The sequence below is a fragment of the Clarias gariepinus genome, chromosome 21, assembly GCF_024256425.1.
Source record: "Clarias gariepinus isolate MV-2021 ecotype Netherlands chromosome 21, CGAR_prim_01v2, whole genome shotgun sequence".
Taxonomy (NCBI): Eukaryota; Metazoa; Chordata; class Actinopteri; order Siluriformes; family Clariidae; genus Clarias; species Clarias gariepinus.
This window is the reverse complement of record NC_071120.1, coordinates 2,162,038-2,175,994: the sequence shown is the minus strand read 5'-3', so window position 1 is coordinate 2,175,994 and position 13,957 is coordinate 2,162,038. Positions and strand designations below refer to the sequence as shown.

General features: G+C 49.5%; 2 protein-coding genes across 6 annotated transcripts; one reads left to right on the top strand and one right to left on the bottom strand.

Moving 5' to 3' along the window:
* Positions 1-56: 56 nt before the first annotated feature.
* On the top strand, positions 57-4,783 carry pgam5 (PGAM family member 5, serine/threonine protein phosphatase, mitochondrial). Of its 2 annotated transcripts, none has more exons than XM_053481344.1 (6): positions 57-385; positions 590-762; positions 1,509-1,634; positions 1,802-1,890; positions 2,239-2,369; positions 4,236-4,783. In XM_053481344.1, the coding sequence occupies exons 1-6, from the start codon at positions 192-194 to the stop codon at positions 4,384-4,386; spliced, it is 864 nt and encodes a 287-aa protein (XP_053337319.1). In that variant the 5' UTR covers positions 57-191; the 3' UTR covers positions 4,387-4,783. The 2 variants fall into 2 exon arrangements, with proteins under 2 accessions (XP_053337319.1, XP_053337318.1); XM_053481343.1 differs by having other exon boundaries at positions 2,236-2,369.
* Positions 4,784-6,644: 1,861 nt separating this feature from the next.
* On the bottom strand, positions 6,645-12,922 carry ankle2 (ankyrin repeat and LEM domain containing 2). Of its 4 annotated transcripts, none has more exons than XM_053481735.1 (13): positions 12,662-12,922; positions 11,590-11,978; positions 11,064-11,258; positions 10,727-10,920; positions 10,109-10,297; positions 9,898-10,020; positions 9,695-9,767; positions 9,437-9,606; positions 9,172-9,278; positions 8,278-8,468; positions 7,593-8,178; positions 7,379-7,510; positions 6,645-7,271 (listed from the first exon to the last, which is right to left on the bottom strand). In XM_053481735.1, the coding sequence occupies exons 2-13, from the start codon at positions 11,972-11,974 to the stop codon at positions 7,079-7,081; spliced, it is 2,538 nt and encodes an 845-aa protein (XP_053337710.1). In that variant the 5' UTR covers positions 11,975-11,978; positions 12,662-12,922; the 3' UTR covers positions 6,645-7,078. The 4 variants fall into 4 exon arrangements, with proteins under 4 accessions (XP_053337710.1, XP_053337711.1, XP_053337712.1 ...); XM_053481736.1 differs by having other exon boundaries at positions 11,590-11,975; XM_053481737.1 differs by lacking the exon at positions 12,662-12,922 and adding an exon at positions 12,349-12,620.
* Positions 12,923-13,957: the final 1,035 nt, after the last annotated feature.

Genomic DNA, 13,957 nt, shown 5'->3' with positions numbered 1-13,957 from the left:
GGAAATGAGTGACTTTTATTTTGTTTTTATTTCTGTTGTATTTCCGGTATCGCGCGCTCTCCCCGGCTCCGGTGTCCGGTACACAGAGCTTCCTCTCGTGCGCGCTGTTTATTGTTTATTTTGGAAACCGGAAGTGAGCCGTGATCCCTGAATTGCCGTGCGCGCGCGCTGCGTTATAACGCTTCACAGACATGTGGTTCCGCCGGGCGGTGAGGCTCGCGTGCGGGGTCGCGGCGGGGGGGTCCGCGGTGGTGGTCGCGCGCGCGTACCTGTCGGACAGCCCGCGGGAGGGGGGGCGGGTCAGCGCGCGGGGGAGCGGCGGCAGCAGCGTGCTGCACGCGGCACAGCCTTATAACCACACCGGCTGGGATCAGAACTGGGATAAGTATGTGTTCATACACACACACACTCATATATATATACATACACACACACACTCATATATATACATACACACACACTCATATATATACATACACACACACAGAGTCGTGCTGTTACAGAGAACTCATCACTGACCAGGACATGATGATGATGATCATGATATTGATGTGTGTGTGTGTGTGTGTGTGTGTGTTTGTGTTTACAGGAGAGATCCATCGTCCATGACGAACCCCAGGAGGAGAGTGAGTGTAGGAGAGGAGAACAGCTCTGAGGTGGAGAACATCAAACCCACCGCCACGCGCCACATCCTCCTCATCCGCCATGCGCAGTACCTCCTGAACGGGAACGGCGACAAGGAGAGAAGGCTCACCGAGCTGGGTACCTAAACCCCCCCCTCCCCCTCACCCCCGGGGTCTGATCTGAGTCTGATCTACAGCGGGACTCTGTCTCATTCACGTCTGATCTGAATCTGATTTACTTCTATTCTTCTTCTGATTAACCTCCTCCTAAGTCTGAGATCTACACGTCTGATCTGAGTCTGATTCACGTCTGATCTGAGTCTGATTCACGTCTTATCTGAGTCTGATTCACTTCTGATCTGAGTCTGATTCACGTCTGATCTGAGTCTGATTCACGTCTGATCTGAGTCTGATTCACGTCTGATCTGAGTCTGATTTACGTCTGATCTGAGTCTGATTCACGTCTGATCTGAGTCTGATTCACGTCTGATCTGAGTCTGATTCACGTCTGATCTGAGTCTGATTCACATCTGATCTGAGTCTGACTAATGTCTGATTCGATTGCTGATTTATATCTAATCTAATTCAGGTTCACGTCTGAGCGGGGTCTGACACCTCACGTCCTGATGTTGTTTGAAAATCTTTCAGACTGGAGCACTGTTGTTGCCATGACAACACAGCTACACACAGATCATCTGTCTGATCACACAGATTCCACTTCTCCTAAATATAACCCAGTGTAGTGTAAAAAACAACCCCTGCTTTATGTGTGTGTGTGTGTGTGTGTGTGTGTGTGTGAGATGGAGTGTGTGTGAGAATCTGAATTAAAACAGAATCAGACCTTCAGTGTCGTGTGTGTGTTTGTGTGTGTGCGTGTGTGTGTAGGCCGTGAGCAGGCGGGGATGACGGGACAGAGACTGGCGTCTCTCGGCCTCAAGTACGACATCATGATCCACTCCAGCATGGCACGAGCCGCAGAGACGGCACAGATCATCAGCAAACACCTGCCAGGTAGCGCACACACACACACACACACACACACACACACACACACACACACACACACATCATGACATATACAGTATATACTCCTCACATACAGCAGGCTCTTGGACTTTCCTCCCCTTCTGAAAGGTGATCACATGCTTGTTAAGTAAGTGTGTGTGTGTGTGTTTCAGAAGTGGAGATGGTGAGCTGTGATCTGCTGCGAGAAGGAGCTCCAATTGAACCTGTTCCTGCTGTCGGTCATTGGAAACCTGAGGCTGTGGTCAGCGCTCTCTCTCTCTCACACTCTATTACACACACACACACACACACACACACACACTGATTATAAATAGTGTCACATCTGTGATGCTTTTATAAAATGTCTGTCACAGATCACACACTTCTACCAGAGAAAATACAAAGTGATGACAACTTCTGAGCCGTGTGTGTGTGTGTGTGATGTCATTTTTCCGGCTCAGGTTTCATCTTTATCAGTTTGTATTTTAATCCAGAAGTTACTGCTGGTCTGTTTGAACACCGGCTTTTTGTGCTCTGTTTGTTTGTGTGTGTGTGTGTGTGTGTGTGTGTGTGTGTGTATTTGTGACTGTGTGTGTGTGGCTTTCAGCAGTACCATGAAGATGGCGCTCGAATCGAGGCGGCGTTCCGGCGCTACATCCACCGAGCCGACCCCAAGCAGAAGGAGGACAGCTACGAGATCATCATCTGTCACGCTAACGTCATCCGCTATTTTGTCTGCAGGTGTGTGTGTGTTTGTGTGTGTGTGTACATATTTATGTGTATAAATCAGGGATTTATACATCCTACTCATCTGTGTGTGTGTGTGTGTGTGTAAGACTTCCATAGAAAACTGATTTCTAAAAGCACTGTACAGTGTCCGAATTACGTCCGATTTGACTCTGAATTATGTCTGATCCATCGGTTTCCGATTCACATCTAATCAGAATTATAATCACTTTTAAACTGATTCTGACTCCTGATCCTGATCCGATTCACTTTTCATCAGATTCTCATTCACTTTTAATCAGGAATTGATACATTTCTGATCTGATTCCGATTTTGAATCTCTTCTGATCTGGTTCTGACTTTTAAGTCTCCTCTCATCTACATTTACATTAGGCATGTGACAGGCTTGTCTTATCCAGAGCGACTTACAAACGGTGCTTTGAAGTTCATTGGATAGATCCTTACACTGAAAGGAGAAAATAAGTTGCATGTCATCTGCATAACAATGGTATGAAAAGCCATGCAACGATATGACTCTACCAATAGACCGGGTATAGAGAAAGAACAGAAGAGGACCAAGTACTGAACCGTGTGGGACACCAGGACAGAGTCTGCATGGGGCAGATGTGGATCCCCTCCATGTCACTTCATGCAACCTATTTTCTAGGAAGAAAGCAAACCTTTGCCACGCTGTTCCACTAATTCCAAGACTTGTAAGAATAGATAGGAGAATGGGGTTCACTGACAGGTCCAGGAGGATGAGGACATAGATGATAGTTTGGATAATCTAGCAGCATGGGGCAGAAGGGCAGTCTCTGTGGAGTGTGCCACTTCGAATCCAGATTGGTTGGGATCATTAAGGTTCTTCTGTGACAGATAGAGACATTTGGTTATAAACAGACCTTTCAAGAATTTTGGAAATAAAAGATAGAAGCAATAGTTGCTGACGTCTGCTGGATCCAGACAGGGTTTCTTGTGGATGGGAATAACCCTTGCCTTGAAGGGAAGGATGTCTCGTGAGATGGCCTGGAGCATTGTGGAAGGGATTGGATCTAATGAACAGGTGGTGGGATTGGATGATGAGATGACCTGCTGAATCTCATCAGCTGATAGGTTGGAAAATTCTGCTAATGGAGGGGAGGAAAGGTCCTGAAGTTCTGCTGTTGGGTTAGGTTGGGTTGGGTTGGAGCAAAGTTCTGGCGGATTGCTGCAGTTTTCCCATCAAAAAATGGAGCCAGTGGTTTGAAGAGAAGATATTGTGGAGTTTGTCTCATCTGGTTCTGACTTGGAGTCTCGTCTGATCAAGATCTGACTCTGGTGTGATGTTTTATTCAGACTTTACTCATTCCTGACGTAATCCTGATAATTTAGGTGTGAATACGGTTAACTCATTTTAATTATGAGCATAATTTGTTTTTGAAGTGTGCTTGTCTATCAAAACACTCGTATAGCAAAGTAAATGTCCCCCATAAGAAATAATGGAAACTTAGACAATTTGTTCCACAGCCTTTATTGACAACAACAGAAAGACATGAAATCGTTATAACGAAAACTAATGGCACACATGCTCTCTGCCTCCCGCAGTCAGCTGCTTGTTCTCCGCTCTTTTTGAACATGCAAATCCTTACCATTACGCACTACTTCCATCTAGTGAATAGGTGGGTTTATTGTTCACATGGTTTATTAAACTGGTTTACTCGCAATCTGAGGTTCCACTGTAGGTTTTTTTGTTTCTGAATTTTGTTACTTTTACTGAACTCTCAGTTGCGATTAATTCAGAAAAAATGAGAAACTAATGTGTTCTAAAATAAAATTCCTTTTGGTTTAATCCTGACTCAGTGTGTGTGTGTGTGTGTGTGTGTGTGTGTGTGTGTGTTGCAGGGCTCTGCAGTTCCCTCCCGAGGGCTGGCTGCGTTTAGGGCTGAATAACGGCAGCATCACATGGCTCACGGTGCGCCCGAGCGGCAGGGTGGCACTGCGGACGCTGGGAGACTCCGGCTTCATGCCACCTGACAAAGTGACCCGCACCTAACCCTCCAGGACCGCCCGAACCAGAACCCCGTCTCGCGCACAGTGTCGCTGTGTTACACAGAGCACGTCTCCTGTTTTTACTGAATGTATTAATCATGTCTGATTATCGTCTGATCACAGAGTCCGGAGAGCAACGTGACTCCGATCCGTGTTTCATACCATTCTGATTCAGTGTTGGTTCTGATCTGTTTCCAGTTCAGCTTTGGTGTCTTTTACTGGTTACTGTTCTGGTTCTGATTTACATTTTATTTGATTCTGATTTCATTTAAATTTCGATTCTGATTCGATTCTGTAAAGTGACGGGTCTATAACTGATGTTTTTCTTGGCCTAAATCTGTGTGTGTGTTTACAGTGTGTTTGCAGCAGGTGGTGTGTGTGTGTGTGTGTGTGTTTTTGTTATTGTACAAGTCCAGATTCCAGATGAAATCGCTTTATCAACAGGAACAAAACCAGCATGATGTGTGTGTGTGTGTGTGTGTGTGTGTGTGTGTGTGTGTGTGTGTGTGTGTGTGTGTTTATTTAGCTTTAAAACCCCGATCAGGACGAGCTGCGTTTACTACGACAGAACATCACCAGTGTGTGTGTGTGTGTGTGTTTACGTCACGGCAGGAAGCAGCGACTCCTGCTCGGGGTTTTGTTTTTTTTAAAGCGAGGTGTTTGATGTGAAGAGACAAACAAACCCCGAGTGAAACCCAGAGGCCTTGATGTGGAGCAGCAGCTCTGATCGTCTTTACTCCTCCTTCTCCTCCTCTCTGTTTAGGACTTACTGTATCAGCACACACACCTCCACCTTAAATCTTAATCCAAATCTTCTCCTGAAAGCCAGCACTCTGCCTGTGTGTGTGTGTGAGAGATATTTTGTAAGACTCGTGCTCGTCAGGTGTAAGAACACGACCGTTATTTTACTCAGTGATGTCTGTGCGGTTCTTCATTTGCAGAATTTAATTAAAGTGTAATTCTTCAGATTCAGTCCTGTGTGTGTGTGTGTGTGTGTGTGTATCACTAACACTACACCTGTCTCTCTCTCTCTCTGTCTCTCTCTCTCTCTCCTGCACCAGTGATCTCATGTCTGACTATAAACACTAAAGCAAACAAGACAACTTTAGGTTATTATTATTATATTCAGCCCCATGAAATAGAAACCTCTTCTGTCTTTATACAAACACTCAGATTTTATTACATCCTGAAATCTTAAGTCTTTTAAGTTTATGAGCTCTTCAGTGCAATACTGCCACCTACAGGTTGTGCAAGACATTTAAATAATCACCAGCCTGAGCTGAACAGGACTTCAGTAAAGTTAATCCTTTATGTCTCACACACACACACACACTGCCTGGTGAAAAGTCACACTCTCCAAGATTTCATTCAGTCACCTTTACCTTTCATTACACACACACACACACTCTCATGTGTGTAAGTGATCCCTCGTGCTCCTCAGGTCCATCAGGGAAGAAGAAAACCTCCACTGATGTGATCACCTGGTGATTCAGTACATTCAGGTGGTCAGCTGACTTAACAGATCATAACACTGGAGGAGAGAGGGTTAAGGCCCCTGCTCAAGGACCCAAAAACAACTTGATGGAGCTGGGGTTCGCCCGCCGACCTTCTGATCAGTTTGTAGACAAATCCAACAATACACATTAAGTGCTGTTTGACTGAACTGAATACAAAGAAAGATGAAAAGTGGGTGGAGTCACTGTTGTGGGATTTTACACTCACACACACACACACTCCGTTCTGAATGACGACACGCCAATCAGTTTTACAAGCTGCTGTTCACTTTATTTCTGTTTCTCAGTAGTACATCAAATAACTTTTCTCCTCTGGGCTGAGTCATGCAACACGGCGAGAACACACACACACGCGCACACACGTGAACAAAAATAACAAGTCTCTCTCTCACACACACACACACACACACACACGTTCACTAAGGTCTTTCGGTCTCCACCTAGGCGTGCTCAGAGTGTGTTTCACATCAAAAGGCACTAAAGAAGCTTACGGAAGTCATTAAAACAAACTGTGGTTAAAATGTGCTTCTCATGTGTGTGTGTGTGTGTGTGTGTGTGTGTGTGAGTGTGAGGAGTTGTTGTGCTGTTTACACCATGATCGAAAAAGAATGTGCTGGTTATGTTGGCCACGCCCCTCCACAGTAATATCACTGTGTGTGTGTTGAGTAAATAATGATGGCATTTACTGCGTGTGTGTGTGTGTGTGTGTGTGTGTGTGTGTGTGTGTGTCATTAAAAATGAAGCAGGCTGACGAGTAAAGCAAGACATTTATTACTGCAGCGAAATCAAACAAATCAAACAGATAAGAGCGTATTCCAGTTATTGACCAGCAGGAGGCGCTGTGAGGGCTGATTTCCCTTTGTCTTCTTGTTTGTGTTTTTTGTTTTGTTTAAACCCCTGACAGAAGGCGGGGCTACTGAGTTACACGGTGTGATTGCGTCGACTTAAATATTTCTGCGTCACCCATAAATAATTACGGATACAAATCCACACTCGTACATACACTTACACACACACACACACACACACACACACACACACATATAAGAAAAGGACAACCGTTTAAAAATATACACTACAGCGTACCAGTTCAGTTCACGCTAAATGTTTTTTTCTTTTCTTTCTCTCGGTAAAGTCCTGGGGCGGAGCTCGGCGCTGTGTCGAGTCGACGCCGTGTGTTTGTTAAATCGGCGAGTCTCCGAAGTGCTTGAGTCGAATGCGCTGGATGTAGCTGGCGTGGGCGGGGCTGTAGCGCCCGGGGCTGGTGCAGTCCGGCGAGTAGGCGTGTCTGGCCGGGCTGTAGCGGCTCCCGGGGGAACCAGGAGTCAGAGACTGGAGTCTGGAGTGAGACTTTAACACCGCAGGAGTCTGCCAACTGTAACACACACACACACACACACACAGGTTAGTGTTATTAATAGTGAGTCACAGTGCATAGTTAGAGTGTTGGTCTCTCTCTCTCTCACACACACACACACACACCTCTGCATCTCTGCGCTGGTGTACGACTCGACGGTGCCTCTCCACTTGTGAATGCTGGGATATTTAAGCGGGTCGATTTCGGTTCCTTTCACTGCGGCGAAAACGTCACGGTCCAGTCGAGACGGGGCGTCCCTGTGTAAGAGACACGTTGTCAGACATGCTAACTCGCTAGCGCTAACCACGACAATACGTCACACACGTATTCCTGACTTACCCCTCAATGAACAGCCCCTTCCTGACTCGAGGGGGCGTGGTCATGATGAGGTCGTTCGAGCGGTCCAGTGATCGATAAGAACCGGAGGTGGCGGAGGAGGAGGAGGGAGAAGAAGAGGAGGAGGCGGAGCTTCCGTGATCCCACGACCTGGAGCGTGAACAGATCGATCGCTCGCCGTTCGATCCCAGGCGAGTCCTCGCTCTCTGCCCCTCCTCCTCCCGCACGCTCTCTGGCGCCAGGAAGTACTCGTCCGAACTGCCGCTGGAAAGCTCCGCCCCTTCCTGTCCGGCGCCGTCCGTGTGGTCGCGCAGCGTCATGCGCTCGAACTCCGCCATCAGGTTGGAGACGGGCGACGGCGGGCAGGAGGAGGCGGGCTTCCGTGGCTCGATGAGGGCGGAGTCTTGCGAGACGGGCAGGATGTGGAAGCCCCGCCCACTCAGATCGTCGCTGGCGCAGCAGGCGATGGAGGAGGACGAGATGCTGGTGAGCGCGGCGTTCTGTCTGTTCTTCATCTCCTCCAGAGAGATATCGGTCTCGTCCAGGAACGCTCCGACCGACACCGAGTTACTGAACTTCTTCTGCTTTCCTGGAACCATATCACACACACACACGTTCCTATAGTACCCGTGTGTGTGTGTGTGTGTGTGTGTGTGTGTGCGTGTGTGTGTGTGTGTGCTCTCCCTACCTGGAGAAGGAGTTCTGAACTTGTTGCTGTTGTTGATCTCTCCAGCCTGGTCTCGCGTGCGCTCACTGAAGTCCTTCTTGCTCAGGAACTCCTCCAAGCGCCGCAGACCCTCGACTGACGCCAGGTCCACAAACCCGTCCAGGAAGTCCCAGTACTCGGCCCAGGGGTGACCCAGCTCACGCGCCAGGTCCCTACAGTCGGAGATACAACACTCGAGATGTGAGAGAAGTCAAGACCTTTAACTTTAACTCAAATCACACCAAAGTGTGGCATGAAACGTTTTCCGACATGTTTTTGATGGATCATAAATAATGGAACGGACTAACATAAACTACAAACATAAGGCCCGTCTTTAATACTTGGATTAAAGCCCTCCTGCAGTCTGGAGCTCATGGACATAACCAGGTGCTGAGTCTCCTCCCTCGAGACGCTTCGCCGGGTCTTTACTGCGCCTGTAGAGTCCTTCTGTCTTCGGTCTCGTCTTGGGTAAGTGAGAGACACACACACTCTACAGGGCTGAGGTCAGGTGACTGACCTGACCAGTGAAGAACATCTCCACATGTGTGTGTCTTAAATAACTTTGTGTTTTGTATCATTATCCGTCTGCAGCATGACGCACCGAGAGTCTCGCGTCCCGTCCACCTCAGAACTCATTTTATTAGCAGTCGGGTCATCAGTAAACACCTGGTTCCACTGGCAGCCACACACACACACACACACACACACACACTTACACCATGAAACTGTCTCCACTCTGTTTTTCAGTTAAACGTCAGCCGTTTGTTCCATTATTTATGAGCCCCACAAAACTGTGTGTGTGTGTGTGTGTGTGTGTGTGTGTGTGTGTGTGTGTGTGTGTGTGTAAAAAACAGCTGTAATTCTCTCTGCACCGACCTGCCGACACGCTCTGCTCCACGCTCAGGGTCTGATTTGAGGATGTGGTGGAAATGCTCCGCTCTCTCTCTAGGGGGCGTCTTCCACACACGTCTGAACTCATCCGCCTGACACACACACACACACACACACATATATTACACAGCGCTGTAGGAGATCTGTATGAGATCTGTGTGAGGCTCATGAACTAAAGAGAAAGATAAAGACGAGAGACAGACAGACAGACGGACAGACGGACAGACAGACGGGTTGTGATTAGACTCACTTTAGAGGGGCTCAGTGGACCAGCGAAGGCCCTCACCGCCATCACGGGCTCCCGGGGGCTCCTGGGTAATCTGGGCGAGCGGTTCTCCAGGGGCTCGGGCGACCAGGGGGCGCCGATGACGGGCTGGGCGGAGTTATCGGCGGCTCGGAGGAGGGGCACGTAACACCGGTCTGTGCGGCCAATCAGAAACAAGGCTCAGGAACATCATCATCATGATTCATTATGATCAGTGTGATAAAGTCAGGACGCCTTCATTACCTTCGAGATACTCCGTGATCTTCTGTCTGATCTCCGCGACTTTGTTTTTTTCCTTTATTCGCTCACAGATAATCTGAAATTAGAGCAGGATGGCAGAAATAAGCTCAGAACACACACACACACACACACACACTCAGGCTAACGTTATCAGATTTCACACACCGCTGCGATTTCAAGCAGCAGAGCATTGTGGGTAAGCTCACCTCGCAGGGTTTCTGGTCGTATTTGTTCTTTCTGTGTTTGTCGATGTGAGGATGAGAGCAGAGGACGTTCACCACGGCGGCGCAGCCGAACTTACACGCGAAGTGCAGCGGAGTCTCGAAGCACTAAACACACACACATACACACACCAGGTGTTAGACGACAATCACACCTCTCAGAGCTACGGCGCTAGCGTTCCGGCTCCTGACTCACGGCTTTATCGGGCGTGTTGAGGTACAGGTCCACGATGTAGCGGATGCGCTGGTGCAGCATGCTCTCCACGTCGTCAGGATACATCAGGCGCATGAAGTCCGGGTTCTCCAGGGTGTCGAGGAGCAGCTGAGCCACGCCCGCCTGGTTCTCCTTCGCCGCCACGTGCATCACGTTATACCTGCAACCCTCCTACAACACACACACACACACAGACAGATTTAAAACGCAGCCCTAAACACCCTCCACACGGTGAACATGCTCCTGCAGTTGGGGCGTCGCCCCCGACCCCAGTGTTCCCAGTAAACCAGAAGCACACAGAGGACAAACAGAGTCAGCCAACGTTCTGTAACGCGTCACCTTGAACAGAGGCTCAGCTGGGCTTACAGCGAGCAAACTGACCGTATCAGCCTTCTAAATATAGATCAGGAAGTCCGCCAGCCTGAGGACAAGCTGGACCGTCTCCGCACCACCTGCGCACGTCCCACAGCGCCCCCATGAACACCACGCGGAGGCGCTCTCGGGCGGCAGTGTGTTATAAAACTACCTGACACACTAGCACGGGTGACACAGTGAGAAGTGTGTGTGTGTGTGTGTGTGGATAAGGAGGGACGCTCGGACCTGCAGCACGGTGGGGTTGTCCCCGGAGCCGATGAGGTAGCGCGGGTTGCTCCACACCAGGTCGGTGAAGGCGGCCTCGTCCCCTCGCTCCACACACACCCGCAGCCTCGCTGTCAGGTCCTGAGGACGCGGGCTCTTAAAGCTGTTCGCCTTCTCGCGGTTCGTCCCGTCCGTCTCTGCCAGAGACGCGCCGTCTAAAGGACAGACGGAGACAAAGAGAGGTATCTCGTTAAGACAAACAACACTGTCACGGTTTAAAATCCCTTTAAGCCCCAGAGACAGGAGGTGATGCGAGGCTGGTACTGGACGTCGTGAAGGAGTTGGAAGTGCGTCTGACCTTTGCCGAAGAAGAGGGCGGTCTTCACCGGGGACACGCAGGGGGCGCACTTGCTCGGCGAGGGGAAGTAATCGCACAGGCCCTTGGCGAACTTCTCCGCGTCCTCTCGGGTGGAGAAGGCCTTGAAGCGAGCGCCCTTCATCATCTTCACCGCCTGCAGCGCCTCCTTCTTATCCGTGTACACGTGGACCCTCTCTGCAGGAAGGAACATAAACATTCACGTCATCCAAGTCATACAGGGGGGTTTTAAGGACACGCTTCAAAAAGTCCATACTTGGGTATTTTTAAACGATAATATCATAACAGGTGATAATAGTGAAACGGAGACATCGAGATATGATGTCACTGCTGATTTGATATGTACTGCGATACTATAAGTATCATAATTTCATAAACCTTCTGATGTGAAAGTGTTTTTTCAGATTTTCTTTGTTTCGCTGCCTGATGACGTGTGAACAGTTTAGAGCCCCGCCTGCAGGACCACAGACATGTTATCACTGTGACCACTGTCCCGGTTAACGCTCACCATTCCTGGCCAGCACGTCCTCCCAGAGCGGACACACCCCGTAGAAGTAGGTGGGCGTGACCTGGGGCGTTTTGTTGGGCGTCTGGACTTCGTGTCGTGACGGCGTGACGCTCTTCTCGCTCAGCGGCTCCTCCTCCGGAGGGTTGAGGCCGAGATGGTACCCGACATCGCCCTCTTCGGCCGGGCCGGCGTTCGGGGTCGCGCCCGGTTGTCCCGACTCGGCGGCGGAGAGTCCGGCGCTCTCGACGAGCGCGCGAGCGAGTTTGCGCTCGAACACGGCGCGCGTGGTGGAGGTGATGGGGCCGCACTTCAGGTTGGCCTTCAGGAACTCCTCCCTCAGCTCGTCGGCACTCAGGGACCTGAGCCGGGTCAGAGCCGCCTCCATACTGCTGAGGAGAAAAACAATCAGTTCACACACACACACACACCCACCCACACTCAAAACAAGACCCAGGGCTGCACCTTACACGTTTTATACGTTCTTGAGTTTCTTGAACGTGGTGTGTGTGTACAGATTCTGGCGAACACAAGGCTGGGCAAACACACACACACACACACACTCCTGTATAAACACACAAACTCTCCAGTAAGCTCAGAGGTGTGTGTGTGTGTGTGTGTGTACAGGTACACTTGCTGCAGGTGTGTGTGTGTGTGTGTGTGTGTGTGTGTGTGTGTGTGTGTGTCACACCCAGTGGAATGTCCCTGACCGCCCCGTGTGTGCAGGTGTCGGTGTGTGTGTGTGTGTGTGTGTATACTCACCCCCTCTACACTTTAACCCTAACACCCCCTCCTCCTCCTCCTCCTCCCTGTGTACTCCATGACCTTTGACCCCCCTCTCTGTGACCCGGAGCCGCGGCGGCGTTACCGAGGGCGCGCGCAGAGAACGAGATCAGGACGAGCCGTGATCGCGCACTGTTTACAACCACCGCGCATGCGCACTGCCGTCACTCTCAGCGGTCCCGCGCATGCGCAGCCAGCCCGAGCGGCGGGTTTATCCTATTCCCCCCTCAGATTTATCACACCTTTACCACGAGCTCTAACGTTTAACGTGACCAAACCCGACCGCTCTCACCTTTACTCCGGAAGTAGTCCTCCTCTTGACGTGTTCGCGAGCTCACATTAATCCACAGCCGTTACCCTGGACACCACATTTAGCAGCGGCATATACACAATACTGCACTAAAATCCACAGAGTTTCCTCCCGCTGCATCCACAAACCCGACACAGCATGCGAAAAAAGCGCTAAAATCCTGACAGGCGGGTGAAAATAATCATCCGGCCGGTTTAAACTGTCAGGGAAGCACGCTGGGAACACTCGCGCGCACGCACACACTTCCGGAAGGCTCTTCTTCGCTAGTCTTTGGTGTTCGTGTTCCAACAGCGACACCCCAGGCTGCGTCTCGCCATGACACCAAAGACGTCATAAGGCCTGCGACAGTTAATTACAGAGCATTTTAGCCTGTTCTGTTTTTAATAAACACATATATATAAGGCTCAGGTTTGTGCAGCACAGTGCTGTAGTGGTTAGTTCTGTCACCTTGCACCTTCAGGTCCTGGGTTCAGTTCCCTCCTCGGGGTGTGTGTGTGTGTGTGTGTGTGTGTGGAGTTTGCATGGTCTCAGTGTTTGGTGGGTTTCCTCCCACAGTCCAAAGATGCAGATTAAGCTAACATGAGAGGACAGGGACTGATTAGGACAGGAGAAAGTGCAGGAAAAAATTAGTGACAGTGACAGATGATTATTTTGAAAAAGAAAGGGATTAGTCTGTCCCCCGTAATCAAACTGAAATCCCTCATTCCTGCCCTACAAAGACCAAACCCGACCCTCTCCTCCCTGATGGCACATCACTGCCATCTTACACGTCTTAACCACACCCAGCATCCTTTACAGTAGATAGATGGATCTTTACTTTACCGTTCTTGACAAAAATTCCAGATCCAGGACGTTTCTGTCCTCTTTCAGGTGGTGAAATGGCGTCCCCTAAGTAATGCTCATTTAAAATATCTACATAATCTTCCATCCTCATGATGCCTTCACGGTTGTGATGGAGTTCTTCTGCCTGCAGGCCTTCCCCATTCCCTCCAGAAACGATGATGCTTATTACAGCCAGTTTTTGTCACATCACTGATTTCAGTCCTGCTTTACTGTGGATATACTGTGATACTTTCATACATGTTAACTCCAGCGTCTTCACATCATCCTTTGCTGTTGTTTTTGGGGTTGATTTGTGCTTGACTTGCACCAACAGTAAATGTCTCCTTCCTGAGCAGTATGATGTGTGTGTGTGTGTGTGGTATTGTTTGTACAGAAGAACGTAGGACCTTTAAGATAAATTGAGGTCGAGCCACAATTTGACTTTTCTTGATTTTC